Genomic DNA, 21,871 nt, shown 5'->3' with positions numbered 1-21,871 from the left:
TGAATCAGCAGATGGAAGGCCTTTCTCTCTCTGCCTCTCTGTAACACTGCCTTTCAAATAAATAAATAAATATTCTTTTTTTTCGTGCTTTAAAAAAGAGAGTGTTGGGAACGGTGCTGTGGCATAGTGGGTAAGGCTGCCACCTGCAGTGCCAGCATCCACACAGGTGCTGGTTCGAGTCCCGGCTGGTCCACTTCTGATCCAGCTCTCATATATTGCCTGGGAAAACAGTAGAAGACCACCCAAGTTCTTAGGCCCCTGCACCCATGTGGGAGACCCAGAAGAAGCTCCTGGCTCCTGGCTTCGTTGCGGCCAATTGGGAAGTGAACCAGCAGATGGAAGACCGACCGACCACTGACCCTCTCTCTCTCTCTCTCCTTCTCACTCTGTATAACTCTTTCAAATAAAATAAATAAATCTTTAAAAAAAGAGTGTTTAATCCAACTTTTAAATCATCATGAGATAGTATTTTAAGATAATCCTTGAATAATGGGAGAGACAGAGACAGAGAGGATTAGCCTAATGAGCCGCGGCGCCAACCATAATCATTTACTTTATATTGACATTATGCTAGGGACTTCATATATATTATTCCTTAATTGTTTCAACCAATATTCAATTATTGATTAAGGGCTCTGAGATCCATGGAGTGAACTCCTGCCAGTTAACTCAAAGGGTGAGGATAAGACTCTTTTTCTAAATAAAGTTCAGTGTTGGTTACAGTCATTTGTTTAGGTTTCTTTTATTTCCTTTTCTTTTTGTGTGGACGTCTTAGACTTTCCTGAGTGTCTTTTTGTAAAAGTGTGTTCCATGCTATCTATGACAATAACAACATGTGCAGTAGAATGGAACAAGTCTATTTGTGATACTGGTGCAGCCCAGTTTGGGGAAAGAAGAATGGAAAAACAATGGTAAAGAGCTTGAAGCCACGCCCAGGAGCCAATGACTCTCAAGGGATATGAATGAGATGTGGAGAGACAGTGGCTGTTTGGACTGATAATCATTTCAATCATTTGAATCTGTTTCTCCATTTACAAAAGTTTACTGAACATACCCTCCCATCCTTAACAGTCAAACAGGTTGGCAGGTTTTTGTTTTGGTTTTGTCATTTCAGAAATAAAAGAGCCCAGCAAATATATTTCAGGTGTTGTGAACCAACTACTCAACTCTATCACAGCAACATGAAAAGTAGGTATAGATTTAAAGATGCCTGCAATCGGCTTTGGAGTGCCCAGATTGGATTCTTGGATCTGGTCCCAACTTCACTTTCCTTCCAGCACACACCCTGAGAGACAGCAGTGATGGCTCAAGTAATCAGGTTCCTGTCATTCATGTAGCACACCTGGATTGCGTTCTGAGTTCCTGGCTTGGTACTGGCCCAGTCCCAGCTGTTGTGGGCATGTGGGAGTGTTGTGGGCATGTGGTCTTACTCTCTGTTCATCTGTCTTCCTCTCTCTCTCTCCCTTTCTCTCTCTGTCTCTCAAATAATAAAAAAGTAAACATGGATTTTTTTAAAAAGAGAACAATGTATTTATATCTGCACCAACTTATTATTTTACATGAAATTTGGCCCCCTCCAAAGATCATACCTTTTAATCAAGGCCCACATATTTAATATCCAAAACCTTGCAGATTTTTCTGAAATTTCAAATCAATTTAATCTAGCTTTACATATTATATTCTAATGTTGCCATATATTTTCCTAACCTATATGACACATCTTTCCCTCACCCCTTATGTAATCTTTAATTCCTAAATATTTTCTACTCCACAGTGCCTAAACTATTAGGTCCCTTGTCTAATTATTATTTTCACATCTGCATTTCTAACCTCCAGAAGTAGAATAAGCTAAGCCATTTCAGCACCTGGTGTTTCTGCACCTTGCTCTTTGTTAAATTATTAGTTTATTAGTTTTCAAATTCACAGTATTCAATAGCAGGCTAATTGGTGCTATTTGACATCCATTTCATTTACATTTCCAGCTAGTTTTCTCTGGTAACTTATTCTACTTTTACTTCTAATTTTTCACGCTTTTATTTTGATGGCTCCTGTCTTAATAATAATTCCCTTTCTCAAAGCATTGGCTTGTCCTTTATAACATGAAGTAAACAGAAGTTGTCAGAAAGTAAACAAAAATTCCTGTTCCTGGCTTCACCTCTGTTTAGTTCTCAGAGAACATTCTCTGTTTATTTTTGGCAAATCTTCTCTCCTTTCCTGTAGATTTCTGTGACTTTCTGCACCTGCCCTTCTCCTGTTCCTCTACTGATCTTTTAATCCGACTTACGCATTTCCAAGAAGAAAACCCAAAGTCTTTCCAGAGGCAGCTGCTGCCTCCCCAGCTCTCTTCCTTTCAAAATCTAGAAAAGCTTTCACATGTATTATTTTCCATTTCTAAGCCCACTGAAGACTGATTGCTCCTGGTACTGCCTTCCAAATGCCACAAAACAAGCAGGTAACCTAAGGTATTAGATACTTTCATGACCTTCTGTGACCTTTCATCTGACACTGTCGAGTTCATTTCCCAATTTCAACCTTCCTTTCTTTTCTTTTGTGGGATCACCTGGTTTAGTGTCTCTTTGCTGATTTTTAGTCTTTCTGTATTAGATATTTTCACTTTGCTACTAATAAAATATCCATACTTTCCTGATATTTTAGTTACAATCATTCACACATTATCCTGTCCATTGCCACTGATATTTAATTAGTGCCTAGACTTGGCTCTCACACTTAAATGATAAAGAAGCATCTGATGAAGGGATGGATAATTAAGTAACTATAGCATTTAGTAATATATAGTTATATATAAACCCAGCTAGGATTTGATTCTCTGTATGCCCACTTTTACGTCTTAGGTTGTCCTTCAATTTACTTTTGGAAGTTTATTTACTTTTTTATTTATTTGAAAGGCAGAGAAAGAGAAGAGAGACACACATACTGCAAGACCAGTAAAGTCATGTCTAAAGCCTGGAACAGCTGGGGTGGGGCCAGGTGGAAACTGGGAGTCAGGAACTTGATGAGTCATCCACAAGGGTGACAGAAACCCAAGGACTGGAGCCATCAATGCTGCATTCCAGGGCACACATTAGGCAGGAAGCTGGAATAGAGAATGGAGCCAGGACTGGAACCCAGGACTCCAATATGGGATGCAGACATCCCAAGCAGATCAGCCTAATGCTTGCTCTGCAATTCAGGTAGATGAAAAAATATGTAAAGATTACTAATGCACACTGATTAAAGTGGAATAATTATAAAATTCTATGCAATAAAATGAAATATACTCATTTATAAAAATATCAATTAAAAACTTTTTTGCAATATTAATTAAAGACGTGAAACAAGGAAGACAGTGCCTGTGTTACAGCCATTTCAAAAAATGCATTTTCTATGTGCTTTGTCTCACATTGGAAATCAGATCCATTTATTTTTTATGCTAGTATAAGAAACATATTCTATGTAATGGCTTTTGCATTATTAAATTATTTAGTCATATAAAATTACCTGTTTTATTTCATTTTCCACATATTTGTTATTATTAAGTATGTATAATCTGATTGATCATGCACAGCCAGTTGAATATTATTACATGTAGAGTATCTTGTATGTTGGAATGAAATAGCTTACTAACTTTAAAGCAACATAAATGCAAAGCATAACCAGCAAGGTTTATTTTTTTACTTTTTTTTCATTTATAAAATATGCTGGAAAAAATCCACTAAAAATTGCTGTATTACAAAATACATATTTAATGTAATATTTAAACAGTTCAAAAAGTAACTTTAGAAATGTATTTCTATTATGAAAACTATTCTGCTTAACATATTTTCTATAATTCAGAAAACAAGAATTTAAATGATACATAATATAATACTCTGTCACCAAAATAATTACACAATTAATCATTATGACAAGACTATTTTTAAAAAATTGATAATATTAACGGAGTCTATTTTGAATATAATGCCTTAAATATAGCCATTTTTACATACACATAAAATATTCTGTTGCCACAACTCATTTTCCTGTTTTCCTTTAATAATGAAAATATGACAACATTTACTTTAGCATTTCTATACAATCTTTTAACTGAAAAGAAATGCAAGAAAAAGGCACCTTGAAGCGTGAGCTGCTTGGAAAGCTTTGGTGTAATATCAATTCCGTTCTTCAGCCAGCCAAGCTGAGGGTTGGGGATGCCTTCTGCATGACACCTGAGACTGGCGGTTACCCCGGGCTCTCTGGCCTGGCTCTCTGGATACACCCGGATGACAGGAGGAACTAAGAGAAGGGGATAAAAAGTTGGTTAGTGCTCCATATCCAGATCTTGACTTGTGAAAATGAAAAAAAACTGAAATAAGAGAAATTATATATTTTAAGCATGTTATATATTTCTACAGATATTAATTTCTACTCTACTAAGTGTACCAGTATTATTTGGAAAAAAGATTACATTAGGATTATGCAATAAAATTTATAAGACAAGCACGAGACACATTGTTTAAGAAATTAAGTCCTCAAAGAATATTAGAGACATTTCAAAAGGTCATAGAACCAATGCAGAGACTTGGGAATGGACCTCTGGCATAGAGGTTTGAGTCTGCATTGAGATGCCCACATCCCATGTCAAAGTCCCTGCTGTGAGTGACTGCTGCAAGTGAGAGGCACATTCCTGCTGATGTATAGTCTGGGGAGGCAGCAGATAATGGCTCAGGTCCTTGGGTCTCCACTCCCTTGGGAAACCTGGTTTGACATCTAGGTTCTTGGCTTTAATCTGGCCCAGCCATAGCTGTTGCAAACATTTAGGTAATCAACGTTGAAAAAGAGGAAAAACCTGTAGGAATCACACCTTCTGGTTTCAAAACTTATGATAACTTATGATAAATCCAGGGCTATCAAAAGAGTGTAACACTGACATAAAGATAAACATATGGCTTTATATAACAGTTAAGAGTAACAAAATAAATACATACATCTGTGGCCAACTGACATGACAAGAGTTATGAAAAAGAACATTTTTCAAGACTATCTAGGGAGCAGCATGGTGGCACAGCTGGTTATGCTTCTGCTTGTGCCGCCAGCATCCCAAATTAGAGCAACAGTTCAAATCCTGGCTACTCTGCTTCCCATCCAGGCCCCTGCTGCTGTCCCTGGAAAAGCAGTGGACGCTGGCCCAATGCTTGGGTCCCCACCACCTAAATGGGAGACCTGGAGGAAATTCCAGGCTCCTGGGCTCAGCTTGGACCAGCCCTTGTGGATACTGGCCAATTGCAGAGTGAACCAGCATATTTAAGATCTCTATGTTTCTACCTCCCTCTTTGTTGCCCTGCTTTTCAAATAAATAAAATTTTTTGTGCCAATAATGATACACAGTTCTCTGTGTGTGTGTCTCTGTCTCTCTCTCTTTTAGATGCCATATATAAGGGAGAATATGTAGTATTTGACTTTGAGGGTCTGGCTTATTTCACTGAACATGATTGTCTTCAGTTGCAACCATTCTACTGAGTATGGTAGAATTTCATTATTTTTTTTAATTTTTTTATTTTTATTATTTTTTGACAGGCAGAGTGGACAGTGAGAGAGAGAGAGAGACAGAGAGAAAAGTCTTCCTTTTTGCTGTCGGTTCACCCTCCAATGGCTGCTGCGGCCAGCACACTGCGGCCAGCGCACCGCGCTGATCCGATGGCAGGAGCCAGGTGCTTCTCCTGGTCTCCCATGGGGTGCAGGGCCCAAGCACTTGGGCCATCCTCCACTGCACTCCCTGGCCACAGCAGAGAGCTGGCCTGGAAGAGGAGCAACCGGAACAGAATCCAGCGCCCCGACTGGGACTAGAACCCGGTGTGCCGGCGCCGCAAGGTAGAGGATTAGCTTAGTGAGTTGCAGCGCCGGCCAGAATTTGATTATTTTTATAGCTGAACTGTATTCATGTATGTATATATAAAACACATTTTCTCTATTCATTCATCTGATGATGGACACCTTGGTTAATTCCAAATTTTGGCTATTGTGAACTGTGCTACTATAAATATGGTAGTGCTGATATCTCTTGGATACTGTGTTCCAGTCTTTGTGTAAATACCCAGTGGTGGGATTGTTGGATTTTATATATATATATATATATATATATATATATGCCTGTTTCTAGATTTTTAATAAATCTCCACACTGTTTTCCACAGTGGCTGCACTAATTTGCATTCCTACCGACTGTGTATGAGTGTTGCTCATTCTCGATGTCCTCACCAGCATTAGTTACTCTCTGCGCTTTGTGTTTTAGCCATTCTGGTGAGGTGATAATGCACTGAATTTTGATTCACATTTCCTGAATGGCTAATGATGTTGAGCATTTTGTTATATAGTTATTGACCTTTTTGAGAACTGTGTACTGAGGTTCATTGTCTATTTCTTCACTGGATTGGTTGCTGTTGTTGATGTTGTTCTTGCTTTTGAGTTATTTAAGTTGCTGATATATTCAGGATATCAATCTTTTGATTTTTGGTAGCTCGCAAATATTTTTTCCCACTCTGTTGGATGTCTCTTTACTTTATTGATTTGAACATTTCCTTTGTGGTGCAAAAGCTTTTGGGTTTGATATAGTCCTGTTTGATTAGTTTTACTAAGTTTTTGAGATTGATGTAGTCCCATTTGTTTAGTTTTGTTTTAGTTGCCTGTGTTTTGGGGTCTTGTCCAAGAACTCATCCCCATGCCAATGTTTTGGAGGGTTTCCCCTACATTTTCTTTCAGGACTTCAAAGTCTCAGTTCATAAATTTAAGTAAGTCTTTAATCCATTTTGAGTTGATTTTTGTATATGGAGAGAGGTATGGATCTAATTTATATATATATATATATATATGTATATATATATATATATATATATATATATATATATATACTGGTTTTGCCAGCACCATTCATTGAAGGGATTATCTTACTTCACTCTATTGTCTGAGTAATTTGATCAAAAATCCATTGGGTGCTTGTTCATGGATTAATTTCTGGACTCTCTATTCTGTTACATTTATCTACATATCAGGTTTTATGACAGTGCATATAATTTAAAAAAACTGAATAATGAAATCATAGAAAACTAAACAGACCAATAATAAAGATAGAACCTGAATCAGCAATAAAGACCCTCCCAACAAGAAAAGCCCAGGACTGGATTGCTTCACTGCTGAATTCGACCAGACATTTAAAAAAGAACTAACTCCAATTCATCTCAAGCTTTCAAAATAATTGAAATGGATAGAAACCTCCCAAACTACTTCTATGGAGTCTGCATTACATTAATTCCTAAGGCAGAAAAACATGCAACAAAGTAAGAGAATTATAGACCAATATCTATGATGAAAATAGATGCAAAAATCCTCAACAATATATTAGCCAATTGAATCCAACAGTACATCACAAGAATCACTCACCCAGACATGTGGGATTTATCCCTAGTATGCAGGGATGGTTCAACATTAGCAAATCAATGTGATATATCACATTAGCAAACTGAAGAACAAAAAACTTACTGTTGTCTCAATAGATGCAGAGAAAGCATTTGATAAATTTACATTTGATAAAATACAACAAACCGGGACTAGAAGGAACATTCCTCAGAAGAATCAAGGCAATCTATGACAAAGCCATGGACAGCATCCTATTGAATAGGGAAAAGCTGGAAGCAATTCCTCTAAGATCAAGAACCAGATTAGGATGCCCACTCTCACCATTGCTATTTAATATAGCACTAGAAGTTTTAGCCAGAGCCATTAGGCAAGAAAAAGAAAATCAAAGGAATACAAACTGGGAAAGAGGAAATCTAATTATCCCTATTTGCAGATGATATAATTCTATCTATAGGGGATCTGAAAAAACTCCACTGAGAGACTATTGGAACTCATAAAAGAGTCTGTAGCCTTTGTAGACACAGACAATGTCATGGCTGAGAAAGAACTTTTAAGATTAATCTGATTCACAATAGCTCCAAAAAGAATCAGATACCTTGGAATAAATTTAACCAAGGATGTCAAAGATCTCTATGATGAAAATTACAAGACACTCAAAAAAGAAATAGAAGACAATTTTAAAAAATGGAAAAAATCTTCCCATCAAAATATATATTCTTCAAAAAGCAACTTACAGATTCAATGGGATCCCAATCAAATATTAACAATATTTTTCTCAGATCAAGAAAAATTCTAGAATTTATATTGAAACACAAGAGAACCCGAATAGCTAAAGCAATACTATACAACAGAAACAAACCGGTGGCATCATAATACCAGACTTCAAGACTTACTACAGGGTGGTTGTAATTAAAGCAGCTTGGTACTGGAACGAAAACAAAACTGCAGACCAATGGAACAGAATGGAAATGCCAGAAAACAATCCATACATCTACAACCAACTTATCTTTGACAAAAGAGCAAGGATAGTCTCTTTAACAAAAGGTGCTGGAGAAGCTGGATCTCCACAAGCAGAAGTATGAAACTGGACCACTAGTCTAATGGAGTCTGCATTACATTAATTCCTAAGCCAGAAAACATGCAACAAAGTAAGAGAATTACAGACCAATATCCATGATGAAAACAGATGCAAAAATCCTCAACAATAAATTAGCCAATTGAATCCAACAGTACATCACAAGAATCACTTATACCTTACCCAATAATCCTCTCAAAATAGATCAAAGACCAAAATCTAAATCCGGATACCATTAAATCATTAGAAAACATTGGGAAAATCCTGCAATTTTTTCTATAGGCAAGGAGCTCTTGGAAAAGACCCAAGAAACACAGGCAATCAAAGACAAAATTGAAAAATGGACTACATCAAACTGAGAAGCTTCTGCCCTGCAAAAGAAACACTCAGCAAAGTGAAAAGGCAGCCAACATAATGGGAAAAATATTTTCAAACTAAGCAACTGATAAAGAACTAAATATAAAGAGCTCAAGAAATTCAACAATAACAAAACAAACAATCCAATTAAGAAAGGGACAAAGAACTTGAATAGGCATTTTTCAAGAGAGGAAATCAAACGCCAACAGACACTCTATTTTTTTTTTAAAAGATTTTTATTTATTTGACAGGTAGAGTTACAGACAGTGACAGAGACAGACAGAAAGAAAGGTCTTCCTTCCACTGGTTCACTCCCCTAATGGCCGCAATGGCCAGAGCTGTGCGGATCCGAAGCCAGGAGCCAGGTGCCTCCTCCTGGTCTCCCATGTGGGTGTAGGGGCCCAAACTTTGGCCATTCTCCACTGCCTTCCCAGGCCACAGCAGAGAGTTGGACTGGAAAAGGAATCACCGGGAATAGAACTGGAGCCCATATGAGATGCCAGCACCACAGGTGGAGGATTAACCTAGTGTGCCATGGTGCTGGCCCTCCAACAGACACTTTAGAAAATGTTCAGTATCACTAGCAATCAGGGAAATGCAAATCAAAACCACAATGAGACTTTACCTCACTCTAGTTAGAATGGCCCGTGTAAAGAAATCAACAAATGACAAACGCTGGTAAGGATGTGGGGAAAAAGGTATCCTGATACACTGTTGAGTGGAATGTAAACTGGTGCTGCCACTGTGAAAAAAAAGTATGGAGATACCTCAGCAATCTGAATATATACCTGGCATATGACCCAGCCATCCCACTCCTGGGAATTTACCTAAATCAACCAAATCAGTATATGAAAGAATTATCTGTACCCACATGTTTATTGCAGCACAATTCTTATTAGCCAAGGTATGGAATCGACCCAGATGTCCATCAACTGATGACTAGATACAGAAATTATTGTACATATACACTATGGGGAACTACTCATCCGTAAAAAAAATGAATTCTTGTCTTTTGCAACAAGATGGTTACAACTGGAAGCCATTATGCTTAGTAAAATAAGCCAGTCCCCAAAAGACAGATATCATTTTCCCTGATCAGAAATAATGAATAGAGTACCTGAAATACAATGTATTAAAGTGAAATAGACATTTTTATAATTAATGAAGTTTTATAGCCTTGTCTCTTTTGTTGAGGAAAAGTGTTTTTTTTTTTTTTTTTTTTTTTTTTTTTTTTTTTTTTTTTGACAGGCAGAGTGGACAGTGAGAGAGAGAGAGGGAGAGAAAGGTCTTCCTTTGCCGTTGGTTCACCCTCCAATGGCCGCCGCGGCCGGCGCGCTGCGGCCGGCGCACCGCGCTGATCCGATGGCAGGAGCCAGGAGCCAGGTACTTTTCCTGGTCTCCCATGGGGTGCAGGGCCCAAGCACCTGGGCCATCCTCCACTGCACTCCCTGGCCACAGCAGAGGGCTGGCCTGGAAGAGGGGCAACCGGGACAGAATCCGGCGCCCCGACCGGGACTAGAACCCGGTGTGCGGGCGCCGCTAGGCGGAGGATTAGCCTAGTGAGCCGCGGCGCCGGCCGAGGAAAAGTGTTTTGTTTTGCTTTGTTTTATTTTCTCTTCATACTATTGTTGAACTCTTTTACTTAGGGTAGCATTAACTATACATGCATTAGTATAATAAAAAAGACCATTGTAAAAATTAAGAGTAGGACTATGAGAGGGAGGGGTAGGAATGGTTGGAGAGTTGGGGCGGGGAGAGAAGTGCCACTATATTGCTATAACAGTATAAAGGAAATATATGAAACTTGTATACTTTAAATAAAATATATATCAAAGAAAAACATTTTTATAAGTTGAACTCATAGAAACAGATAGTAGAATGGTGGTTGCCAGTGGCTGGAAAATGTTAACCAAAGAGTACAAAGTTTCAGTTAAGAGGAATTAGTCTGTAGATCTACTCTATGACACAGTAACTATAGTTAACGGCAATAGATCATACATTTGAAAACTGCGTCAAAAATGTGCATCTTAAATCCTCACCATAAAAACTACATGTGGGTGCTGGCTCTGTGGTGCAGTAGGTTAATCCTCTGCCTGCTGCACTGGCATCCCATATGGGCACCTGTCCTAGTCCCAGATGCTCCTCTTCCAATCCAGCTCTCGGCTATGGCCTAGGAAAGCAACAGAAGATGGCCCAAGCTCTTGGGCCCCTGTACCCACGTGGAAGACCCAGAAGAAGATCCTGGCCCCAGGCTTTGGATAGGCCCAGCTCTGGCCATTGCGGCCATTTGGGGAGTGAACCAGCAGAGGGAAGCCCCTTCTCTCTGCCTCTGTCTCTGTCTATAACTCTACCTCTCAAATAAATAACACCTTAAAAAAACTGCATGTGTTGAAATATTGTATTATACCTCATTAAAATATAAAAAATGTACAAGTATTACATGTTAATCAAAAAGTTTAATTTTTCCAAAAAAAAAAAAACTTAGTACCTGAGGTGGTAGATATGTTAATTTGCTTGAAGTAATCATCCCACAATGTATTTATGTATGTGTGTGTGTGTATATATATATGTATACACATATATATCAAAATGCCACATTGTGCATAATACATATTATCTTGCCAATTAAAAAAACTGTCATAAATGAAAACTGTAGTATTTTCCCCAAAGAAGAAATGACACTAATCTTACATAAACTCCTCTAAAGACTACAGTAGCAGGAGGTATAATTGTTTGGTCATGTTAAAATATCCCTAAAAATTCTTTGGCACTCCTATCTTGAAAGGGTGGAGATAGTTATCCAAACCTTCTTTGTAGGTTGGATTTAATGATTCCACGTTAAAGGACAGAATCAGGAAATGAGGCTGCAGCATATTTAATCATAGGTCATAGAGATATTTTATTATTCTCCTTGTTCTCCTGGTCTTAGAGACATTAGCTGCTATGTTATAAAAACATTCAATTAGTCTTAAGGAAATCCTCATGTGTCAAGTGACAGTGAGAAGCCTCATGTCTACAGCCAACAAGACAGTAATGCTCCCTGCAAACAGCCCTTCAAGTGAGCCATGTTTTTTATAAAGATTTTTCTTTCTTTCTTTCTTTCTTTGAGAGGTAGAGATACAGACAGTGAGAGAGAAAAAGATCTTCTGTCCACTGGTTCACTCCCCAATAGCCACAATGCCCAGAGCTGCATGGATCCAAGGCAAGAAGCCAGGAGCCTCTTCCCGTCTCCCACATGGGTGCAGGGGCCCAAGGACTTAGACCATCCTTGACTGCTTCCCCAGGCCATAGCAGAGAGCTGGATTGGAAGAGGAGCAGCCTGGACTAGAACTGGCGCCCATATGGGAGGCCGGCACCCCAGGTGGAGGATTAACCTACTGCACCACAGTGTCAGTCCCTTCAAGTGAGCCATCTTAAAATTACCCACCAGTCCCAAACGAAGTCTCAGATGATCATGGTTCTGGTAAATATTTTGATGGCAACCTCAGCAAAGACTTTGTGCCAGGATCGCCTTGGCTAAGCTCTTCTCGAATAATTTAAGAACCCATTTCTCTATTTATTATCTTGTATCTCTCTTTTACTATTTTTACTTCATAAAGCAGTACTTGTCATTTTAAGTCATGAAGTTTTGAGTAATTCATTATGCATCACTGAAAATTAATAAAGATTGGGGAGGGTGGGGAAGATGGTGGTATAGCAGTGTGAGGTTCTGAGTTGTGTGGGGGGAAATGGATAATTAGTTAGCAGAGGGGATATAAGCTGGTGGCAGAATCATGAGAAGTTCTCCCAGAGTAGCTCAGGAGTCCTCCAGAGACTGCTCAGGTCCACGCCGGGGGAGCAAAGAGGAGGGAGAGGTGGCGAATGTGTGGTGAAGGAGCAACGCAGAGATCAAATAAGGAGACTGGTGCCGCCGCTTCCCCAGTGAACCAGGTGAGAGGTAGCCTCTGAGTTCATGGAGCTGTGAACAGTGGCAGGTGGGGAAACTAGGCGAACTGCACTGAGTTTGAAACTCCAAGCAGGAAGAAGCAGAAATTGTAGGGAACAGGCAGAGTGGTTTGGCACGCCACGGTCCTTCTGGTCTCACCCCCTTCTCCTAACTGGACCTACAGCTGGCTGGGAAAAACATATTGATTGTTTACATTTTAGAGTCATGTCTGCCTCCTACGCACACGTCCATCAAATGCAGAGGCTACCTCACAATACACACTACCGGAGAACAAGGATCACAACATTTCAGAGTGATTTACTCCCCACCATGCAAGCTGCGCAATAAGGAGTAATCCTAAACAGTGAAAACCTGAGACCCTCTCACGCACCAGTGAGAAGTGCGCCCAGCCCTAGCAGGCAGGACTTAGTGCAGCACAGCCCTGCAACCCACCTGCATCAGGATCCAGAAGTAAACAGAGCTCCAGGAGGTGGGGCTGCATGCTTCCACGTGGAACACATACACACACAGCAGCTCAGCAGAGAGAAATTAAAAATGAAATCAACCAGAAACCAACCAGGAATGCTGAAGAACAAAGGAAAAATCCTGAATAAGAATAAGGAAGACTTTATGAATTCACCAGAGAACCAATACAATTCCTCAATAATGCAGGCGAAGATGGGATAGAGGATATGCCAGCAAAGGAATTCAGAAAATTAATAGATGACTTAGAAGCAATCAGAAACAAATTCATGATTTAAATGAAAAGCACTCCTAAGAAACAGATTTTTGAACAGAAGCCAGAATGAAATACTAGAAATTAAGAATTCAATGGACCAAATAAAAAATGCAGTGGAATCTCTTAGCAATAGAATAGATGAAACAGAAGAAAGAATATCAAGACTAGAAAATAAACTTTCAGAAATAATATAGTCAGACCAAATACAGAAAGAAATTAAAAAATTAAAATCATAGTGGGAGAGTTACAAGATTCTATCAAATGAACAAACTTATGGATCCTAGGAATTCCAGAAGGTGTGGAAAGAGACAAGGGATTAGAAGGCCTTCTTAATGAAGCAATAAAGGGAAATTTCCACAATTTTGGAGAAAGAGACATCCTAGTACAAGAAATACACAGAACTCCCAATAGACAGGATCAGAAAAGAACTTCACCATGACACATTGTAGCAAAATGAAGCTCAGTGAAACAACAAGAACAAATATTAAAATGTACGTGATAGAAAGGACAAATTACATTTAGAGAAAACCCAATTAGACTCAACCAGGACTTCTCATTGTAAACCCTACAGGCAAAGAGACAATGGCGAGACATATTCCAAGTCCTAAGAGAAAAAAATCTGTCACCCCAGAATACTGTATTATTTATGAATGAGGAGAAATAAGGATCTTCCACAGAAAGCAGAAATTGAAAGAATTTGTAACTATGACCCAGCCCTACATAAGATGCTCAAGGATGTTTTACACACAGAAACAGACACATCACTGCAAAAGAAGATGAATGCAGAAAAGGACCCAGCAAAAGTACAAATGAAATCCAAAATACATAAACAGGAGTATTTACGGAAACATGGCAGGGCAACGAAGGTATTTAACAATAGTCACACTGCATGTAAATGGTCTCAACTCTCCAGTTAAAAAACAGACTGGCTGAATGGGTAAAAATGTAAACCCATCTGTTTTCTGCCTACAAGAAACACACCTTACCAACAAAGATACATGCAGACTGAAAGTGAAAGGATGGGAAAAGATACTAACAGAAACCAAAAAAAGAGCTGGTGTGGATATCCTAATATCAGAAAAAAACAGACTTCAACAAAAAACTATTAAAGGAAACAAAGAGGAACACTGTATAATGACTAAAGGACCAATTCAACAGGAAGATGTGACCACTATAAAGGTATATGCACCTAATGACAGGGCACCTGGCTATTTAAAAGAATTGTTAAGGTATTTAAAGGCAGATATTGACTCAAATACAATAGTATTGGGGGACTTCAATACCCCAATTTCAGCAATGGATGGGTCAAGCAGACAGAACATCAACAAGGAGCTGATCAACACAACAGAGCTAACTGACACCACAAAAGAAATAGACTTAGCAGATATCTACAGAGCCTTCCACCCCACAGCCACAGAATACACATATTTCTCCCTGGTGCATGGAACGTTCTCTAGGATAGACCACAGACTAGGCCATAAAGTAAATCTCAGCAAATTCAACAATATCCAAATCATACCATGTATCTTCTCAGACCACAAAGCAGTGAAGCTGTAAATTAACAACTCAAGAATCTCTATATCATATGCAAACACACGGAGAATGAACAACATATTTCTGATTCAACAATAGGTCATAGAATGAATCAAAGGATAAATCAAAAAAGATTTCTGGAAACAAATGAAGATAGCAATACAGCATACCAAAATTTGTGGGATACAACAAAATCCGTGTTAAGAGGGGAGTTTTATAGCAATTGGTGCCTACATCAAGAAACTGTAAAGGCACCAAATAAATGAACTATCCATGCAACTTAAGGATCTAGAAAAGCAATAGCAAAACAAACCCAAAACTAGAAGAAAAGAAATAGAGAAGAGATCATCAAAATTGAAACAAAAAAATACAAGTGATCAGCAAAATGAAAAGCTGTTTTTTTGAAAAAAATAAACAAAATTGAGACACTTTTGGCCCAACTAAATAAATAAAGGAGAAAGAGAATGAAAATCAATAAAATTAGAGATGAAAAAGGAAATGTAACAACAGAGAACCACAGAAATAAAAAGAATCATTAGAAACCACTACAAACAGCTGTATGACAAAAAACTGGGAAACTAGAAGAAATGGATAGATTCCTATACACATTCAACCTACATAAATTGAACCTGAAGATATAGAAAACATAAACATACCCACAATCAAGATAGAAACTGAATCAATAATAAAGGCCCTCCCAACAAAGAAAAGCCCAGGACTGGCTGGTTTCACTGCTGAATTCTAGGATACATTAAAAGAAGTAACTCCAATTCTTCTCAAGCTATTCAAAACAATTGAAAGGGAAGGAATCCTCCCAAATTCTTTTTATTTATTTTATTTTATTTTTTTTATTTATTTATTTATTTTTTTTGACAGGCAGAGTGGACAGTGAGAGAGAGAGACAGAGAGAAAGGTCTTCCTTTTGCCGTTGGTTCACCCTCCAATGGCCGCCGCGGCCGGCGCGCTGCGGCCGGCGCAACGCGCTGATCCGATGGCAGGAGCCAGGAGCCAGGTGCTTTTCCTGGTCTCCCATGGGGTGCAGGGCCCAAGCACCTGGGCCATCCTCCACTGCACTCCCTGGCCACAGCAGAGAGCTGGCCTGGAAGAGGAGCAACCGGGACAGAATCCGGCGCCCCAACCGGGACTAGAGCCCGGTGTGCCGGCGCCGCTAGGCGGAGGATTAGCCTAGTGAGCCGCGGCGCCGGCCCCAAATTCTTTTTATGAAGGCAGCATTACCTTAATTCCTAAACCCAGAAAAGATGAAATAGAGAAAGAGAACTAAAGACCAACTTCCCTGATGAACATAGATGCAAAAATTCTCAACAAAATTCTGGCCAGTTGAAGCTAACAACACATCAGAAAGATCATTCACCTGTACCAAGGGGAATTTATCTTTGGTATGCAGGGATGGTTCAATATTCACAAATCAATGTGATACAGCACATTAACAAATTGAAGAAACAAACTATATGAACTATATGATTATCTTAATAGGTGCAGAGAAAGCATTTGACAAAATACAACACCTTTTCATCATGAAAAACTCTACGCAAATTGGATTTAGAAGGAACATTCCTCAACACAAAGCAATTTATGACAAATCTACGACCAGCATCATATTGAATGGTGAAAAGTTGGAAGTATTCCCATTAAGATCTGGTACCAGACAAAGATGCCCACTCTCATTAATGCTATTCAATATAGTCCTGGAAGTTTTAGCCAGAGCAAGAAAAAGAAATCAAAGGGATACAAATAATGAAGGAAGAAGTCAAACTATCCTATTTTTAGACAACATGATTCTATATATAGGATCCACAAATAGACTATTGGAACTCATAGAAGAGTTTGGTGAAGTAGTGAGATATAAAATCAACATGGAAAAATCAATAGCTTTTGTATACACAGACATAGTTGAGAAAGAATTTCTAAGATCAATCGCATTCACAATAGCTACAAAAAAATCAAATGCCTTGGAATAAACTTAACCAAAGATGTCAAAAATCTCTATGATGAGATTTACAAAACATTAAAGAAAGAAATAGGAGAAGATACAAAAAATTGGAAAAATCTTCCATATTCATGGATTAGAAGAATCAATATCATCAAAATGTCCATTCTTCAAAAAGCAATTTACAGATTCAATGTGATACCAATCAAAATACCAAAAACATTCTTCTCAGATCTAGAAAAAATTATGCTGAAATTCATATGCAGCCACAGAAGACTTCGAATAGCTAAAGCAATCTTATACAACAAAAACAATGGTGGAAGCATCACAATACCAAATTTTAAGACATACTACAAGGCAGTTGTAATCAAAGCAGCCTGGTACTGGTACAAAAACAGATGGATAGACCAATGGAACAGAATAGAATCACCAGAAATCAATCCAAACATCTACAACTAACTTATATTTGACCAAGGAACTAAAACCAATCCCTAGAGCAAGGACAGTCTCTTCAACAAATGGTGTTCAGAACTCTGGATGTCCACATGCAGAAGTATGAAGCAAGACCCCTACCTTACACCTTACACAGAAATCCACTCAACATAGATTAAAGATCTAAATCTATGACCCAACACCATCAAATTAATTGAGAACACTGGGGAAATCCTGCAAGACATTGGCACAGGCAAAGAATTCCTGGAAAAGACCCCAGAGGCACAGGCAGTCATAGCCAAAATTAACCAAGTGGATCTCTTCAAATTGAGAAGCTTGACAAGCTTTTGTATGGCAAAATAAACAGGAAAGTGAAGAGACAACCAACAGAATGGGAGAAATTATTTGCTAAATACTCAACTGATAAAGAATTAATCTATAAAGAGATTAAGAATCTCTACAACAACAAAACAAAAAACCCAGTTAAGAGTTGGGTAAATACATAGCAGACATTTTTCAACAGAGGAAATCCAATAGGCACATGAAAAACTGTTAAGGATCACTAGGTGTCAGGGAAATGCAAATCAGATCTACAAATGAGGTTTCATCTCACTCCAGTTAGAACGGCTTTCATACAGAAATCAACAAACAACAAATGCTGGGGTGAATGTGGGGAAAAAGGTACCCTAATCCACTGCTGGTAAGAACATAACTAGTAAAGCCACCATGGAAGATAGTTTGGAGATAACTCAAAAATCTGAATATAGACCTACCATATGACCCAGCCATCCCACTCCTGGGAATTCACCCTAGGGAAATTAAATCAGTAAATAAAAGAGCTGTCTGCACCTCCATGTTTATTGTGCTCAACTCACAATAGCTAAGACATGGAATCAACCTAATGACCATCAACTGAGGACTGGATAAATAAATTATGGGATATATACACTTTGGAATACTAAACACCAGTAAAAAATTGAAATCTGGTCATTTGCAACAAAATGAACCAATCTGGAAAATTTCATACTTAGTAAAATAAGCCAGTACCAATGGGACAAATACCATATGTCCTCCCTGATCCGTGAGAACTAGCACACCTAAAATGAAGGCTATAGAAGTGAAATTGACACTTTGAAAAGCAATCACCTGAACAGTTCTCATCTTGACTGTCGAGAAACAGTTTTTTTATTTTTATTTCTTTTCTTTTGTCTTATTCACACTATATGTTGAACCCTTTACATAACAGAGTTAATCATATATATATATATATATTATTTATGCAGTCAATTGATAATAGATCTCAGTAAAATGTAAGAGGGGGAATAAGAGAGGGAGGAAAAAGTTTCTAACTGTAAAGCTGCAACATGCCATTTTAACTGTTAAAATAATCATATTAAGTGTTAAAGTGAACATATAGATAGGATTAAGTGTTAGAGACCATATTTATAGCATCAAATACCTGGTAATAACAATAGAATTAACAAGGAGGGAATGTCCAACATGGGAAGCAGTCCACACAGCAAACTTATAGAATGACAATCTCTTTAAGTAACTCTCTGACCTCAGAATCAGCCCTTAAGGCATTCAGATGTGGCTGGAAAGCCCATGAGAGCAATGCAGGCATGGAAAGCCAAGACATTGTGACAAAAATATCATACATGGAAGATCCATGTAAATGAGTTCCCAGTGGAAAGAAGGGGCCATTAAAGAAGAATGTACTTTTGGGCCAGCGCTGTGGTACAGCATGTTAATACCATGGCCTGAAGCGCCGGCATCCCATATGGGCCCTTTAAGACTTGACCACTCCACTTCAAATCCAGCTCTCTGCTATGGCCTGGGAAAGCAGCAGAAGATGTTCCAAGTCCTTGGGCCCCTGCACCCACATGGGAGACCTGGAAGAAGCTCTTGGCTCCTGGCTTTGGATCAGCGCAGCTCTGGCCATTTAGGCCAATTGGGGAGTGAACCAGAGGATGGAAGACCAACCTCTCTCTCTCTCTCTCTCTCTCTCTATATATATATATATATATATACATATGCATGCACACACACACACACACACACACACATATATATATATATATCCTTCCTTCTCTCTTCTCTCTTGTGTAACTCTGACTTTTAAATAAATAAATAATTCTTAAAAAGAAAAAAAGAATGTACTTTTCTCTGAAGGGAGGAGAGAACTTCCATTTGGCTTATGGCCTTTTCTAAATACTGACAGGAGTTTGTGGTCACAAAAGGCTTCCATATCTTTGGCAGCTCATGGCCTCAAGTAATCACTGAGGTCATACATAATATTGTTAATTGTTAAATCAACAACAGAAGTCACTGTGCATTTACTCCCCATGTAAGACCTCTATCCTTAATGAGATGTACTATGAGAATTAACTGCAAAACTTGTTCTCAAGCAATACTTTTAAAATAGTGTATGTATATGTGTGCAAACTGTTGAATTCTTACTTAATATAGAGTTGGTCTTCCGTATATAAAGTTGTTTAAAAATGAATCTCAAAGAAGAACAGGATGGGAGAGGGAGTATTTGGTGGGATGGGAGTGGGGGAGGGAAGGTGAGTATGGGGGGAAAACCACTATATTCTTAAAGTTGTACCTATGAAAATTGTATTCATTAAATAAAAGCTTTTAAAAAAAGAAAACTAGTAAAATTTCCAATTTGCATTGTAAAGCCAATATAAACTTAATACCAAAATTTGAAAAGAGCATTATAAGAAAGAATAAATATGGGTCAATGTCACTCATGGAATTAGACAAAAAAGTCCCAAAGAAAATATTATAAAGTGAAACTTGTTAGAATACTAAAATGGTCACACCACATGACGTATTGATTTCATCATACACTTCTAAGCTAGGAAGTCCATCCTCATCTCCCAGGTGGGTGGCAGAGGCCTACATAATGGGACCATTCTATATTGCCTTCCCAGGCACAGTTGCAGGAAGCTGAGTTAGACATTTAGCCACGGTAATTCAAATCAGTCTAATCCCATAGGGACGCTGCTGTTTCAAGCAATGATTTAATTCGCTGTGCCACAATACTAGCCCCAATCTATAGAAACGTTCTCAAGATTGTGTCCCATGTGCAGATGCTCACTTATTCTTTACTAAGTCACTTACTCCAAATCCATGGTGAACTGTACAATGGTAGGTTGATGCAGATGGACAAGACATGACATGATCTCAATGCACTGCTCAATAACTGTAACACAACAAGTTTTGTACTGCAGAAGGACTGATAGGTTGTAATGCTTTTTTTTTTTTTTTAATTTATTTGACAGAAAGAGTTGAACAGTGAGAGAGAGAGAAAAAGAGAGAAAGGTCTTTCTTCCGTTGGTTCACTCCCCAAATGGCCACTTCGGCCGGTGCTGTGCCAATCTGAAGCCAAGAGCCAGTTGCTTCCTGCTGGTCTCCCATGTGGGTGCAGGGCCCAAGCACCTGGGCCATCCTCCACTGAACTCCCTGGCCACAGTAGAGAGCTGGACTGGAAGAGGGGCAACCAGGACTAGAATGGTTATAGAGAGATAAGAACTGTTAACACAGAATTTTTTTTTTTAAAAGATTTATTGATTAGAAAGGTACAGTTACAGAGAGGCAGAAGCAGAGAGAGAATTCTTTCATCTGCTGATTCACTCCCAAAATGACCACAACAGCCAGAGCTGAGTGATACAAAGCCAGAAGCCAGGGACTTAACTGGGTCCCCCACAAGGGTTCAGGGGCCCAAGGACTTGAGCCATCTTCTATTGCTTTCCCAGGCCATAGCAGAGAGCTGGATGGGAAGTGGAGCATCCAGGACTAGAACCAGCTTCCATATGGGATGCTAGCGCCACAGGCGGTGGCTTTAGCTGCTATGCCACAGTGCCAGCCCCAATACAGAATACTTTAAAGCAAAGTACAAAGGGTTTTTGAAGTGTTCAGGAGTCCAACAGGTGGAAAAGTGAATAACCGTTGGAGAAGCATTGACTGCAGAGGCCCAATGCTGAATAACTGACAATATTTCAATGCATGTAATTTCAACTTAAGTTGTGTCACAGGTAATTAAATATATGTCATGTGCAACTGTACTGAGAGTCAATTTTTCAATTTTCCTCCAACAATGCTGTGAAAAATTATGCATTTATTCAATAACCTTATATGCCTTGATTATCTACTAGTGTCAGGTACTCCAAGCACACTATAAAGGTCATTATAATGTATAATTTTGCAGGAAACGGCCCAGGAATTATGGAATAATGGACTATTAATTGTAGAATTTTCAAATGATCAAGCAACCTGGATTTTTGAGGATAGATGAAAATGTGAATACATTAGGGCAAATGGTTTAGACATTTTAATTTTGACATCTAAAAGCACACTGTTCTTTTCATGAAATACTAATACACTATCACTAATATATATTGAAAATATTCACAATAAGATAGTTTTCTCAATTATAGAGGGTTATCCTTTTAATATTAAACATAAG

The 21,871-nt window shown here is 38.6% G+C and overlaps 1 protein-coding gene across 6 annotated transcripts in view; it reads right to left on the bottom strand.

The window, feature by feature from the left end:
• The window catches only part of FSTL5 (follistatin like 5), an 837,077-nt gene that overhangs the window by 162,082 nt on the left and 653,124 nt on the right, over window positions 1-21,871 (bottom strand). For all 6 annotated transcript variants that reach the window (XM_051831718.2, XM_051831717.2, XM_051831719.2 and 3 more), the window contains exon 9: window positions 4,111-4,272. In XM_051831718.2, the coding sequence (XP_051687678.2) occupies window positions 4,111-4,272 (162 nt within the window). The remainder of the gene's footprint in view (window positions 1-4,110; window positions 4,273-21,871) is intronic.

Source organism: Oryctolagus cuniculus, chromosome 8 (genome assembly GCF_964237555.1).
Source record: "Oryctolagus cuniculus chromosome 8, mOryCun1.1, whole genome shotgun sequence".
NCBI classification, from domain to species: Eukaryota; Metazoa; Chordata; class Mammalia; order Lagomorpha; family Leporidae; genus Oryctolagus; species Oryctolagus cuniculus.
Note: the sequence above shows the minus strand (reverse complement) of the source record. Positions and strands in the feature narration are given on the sequence as shown.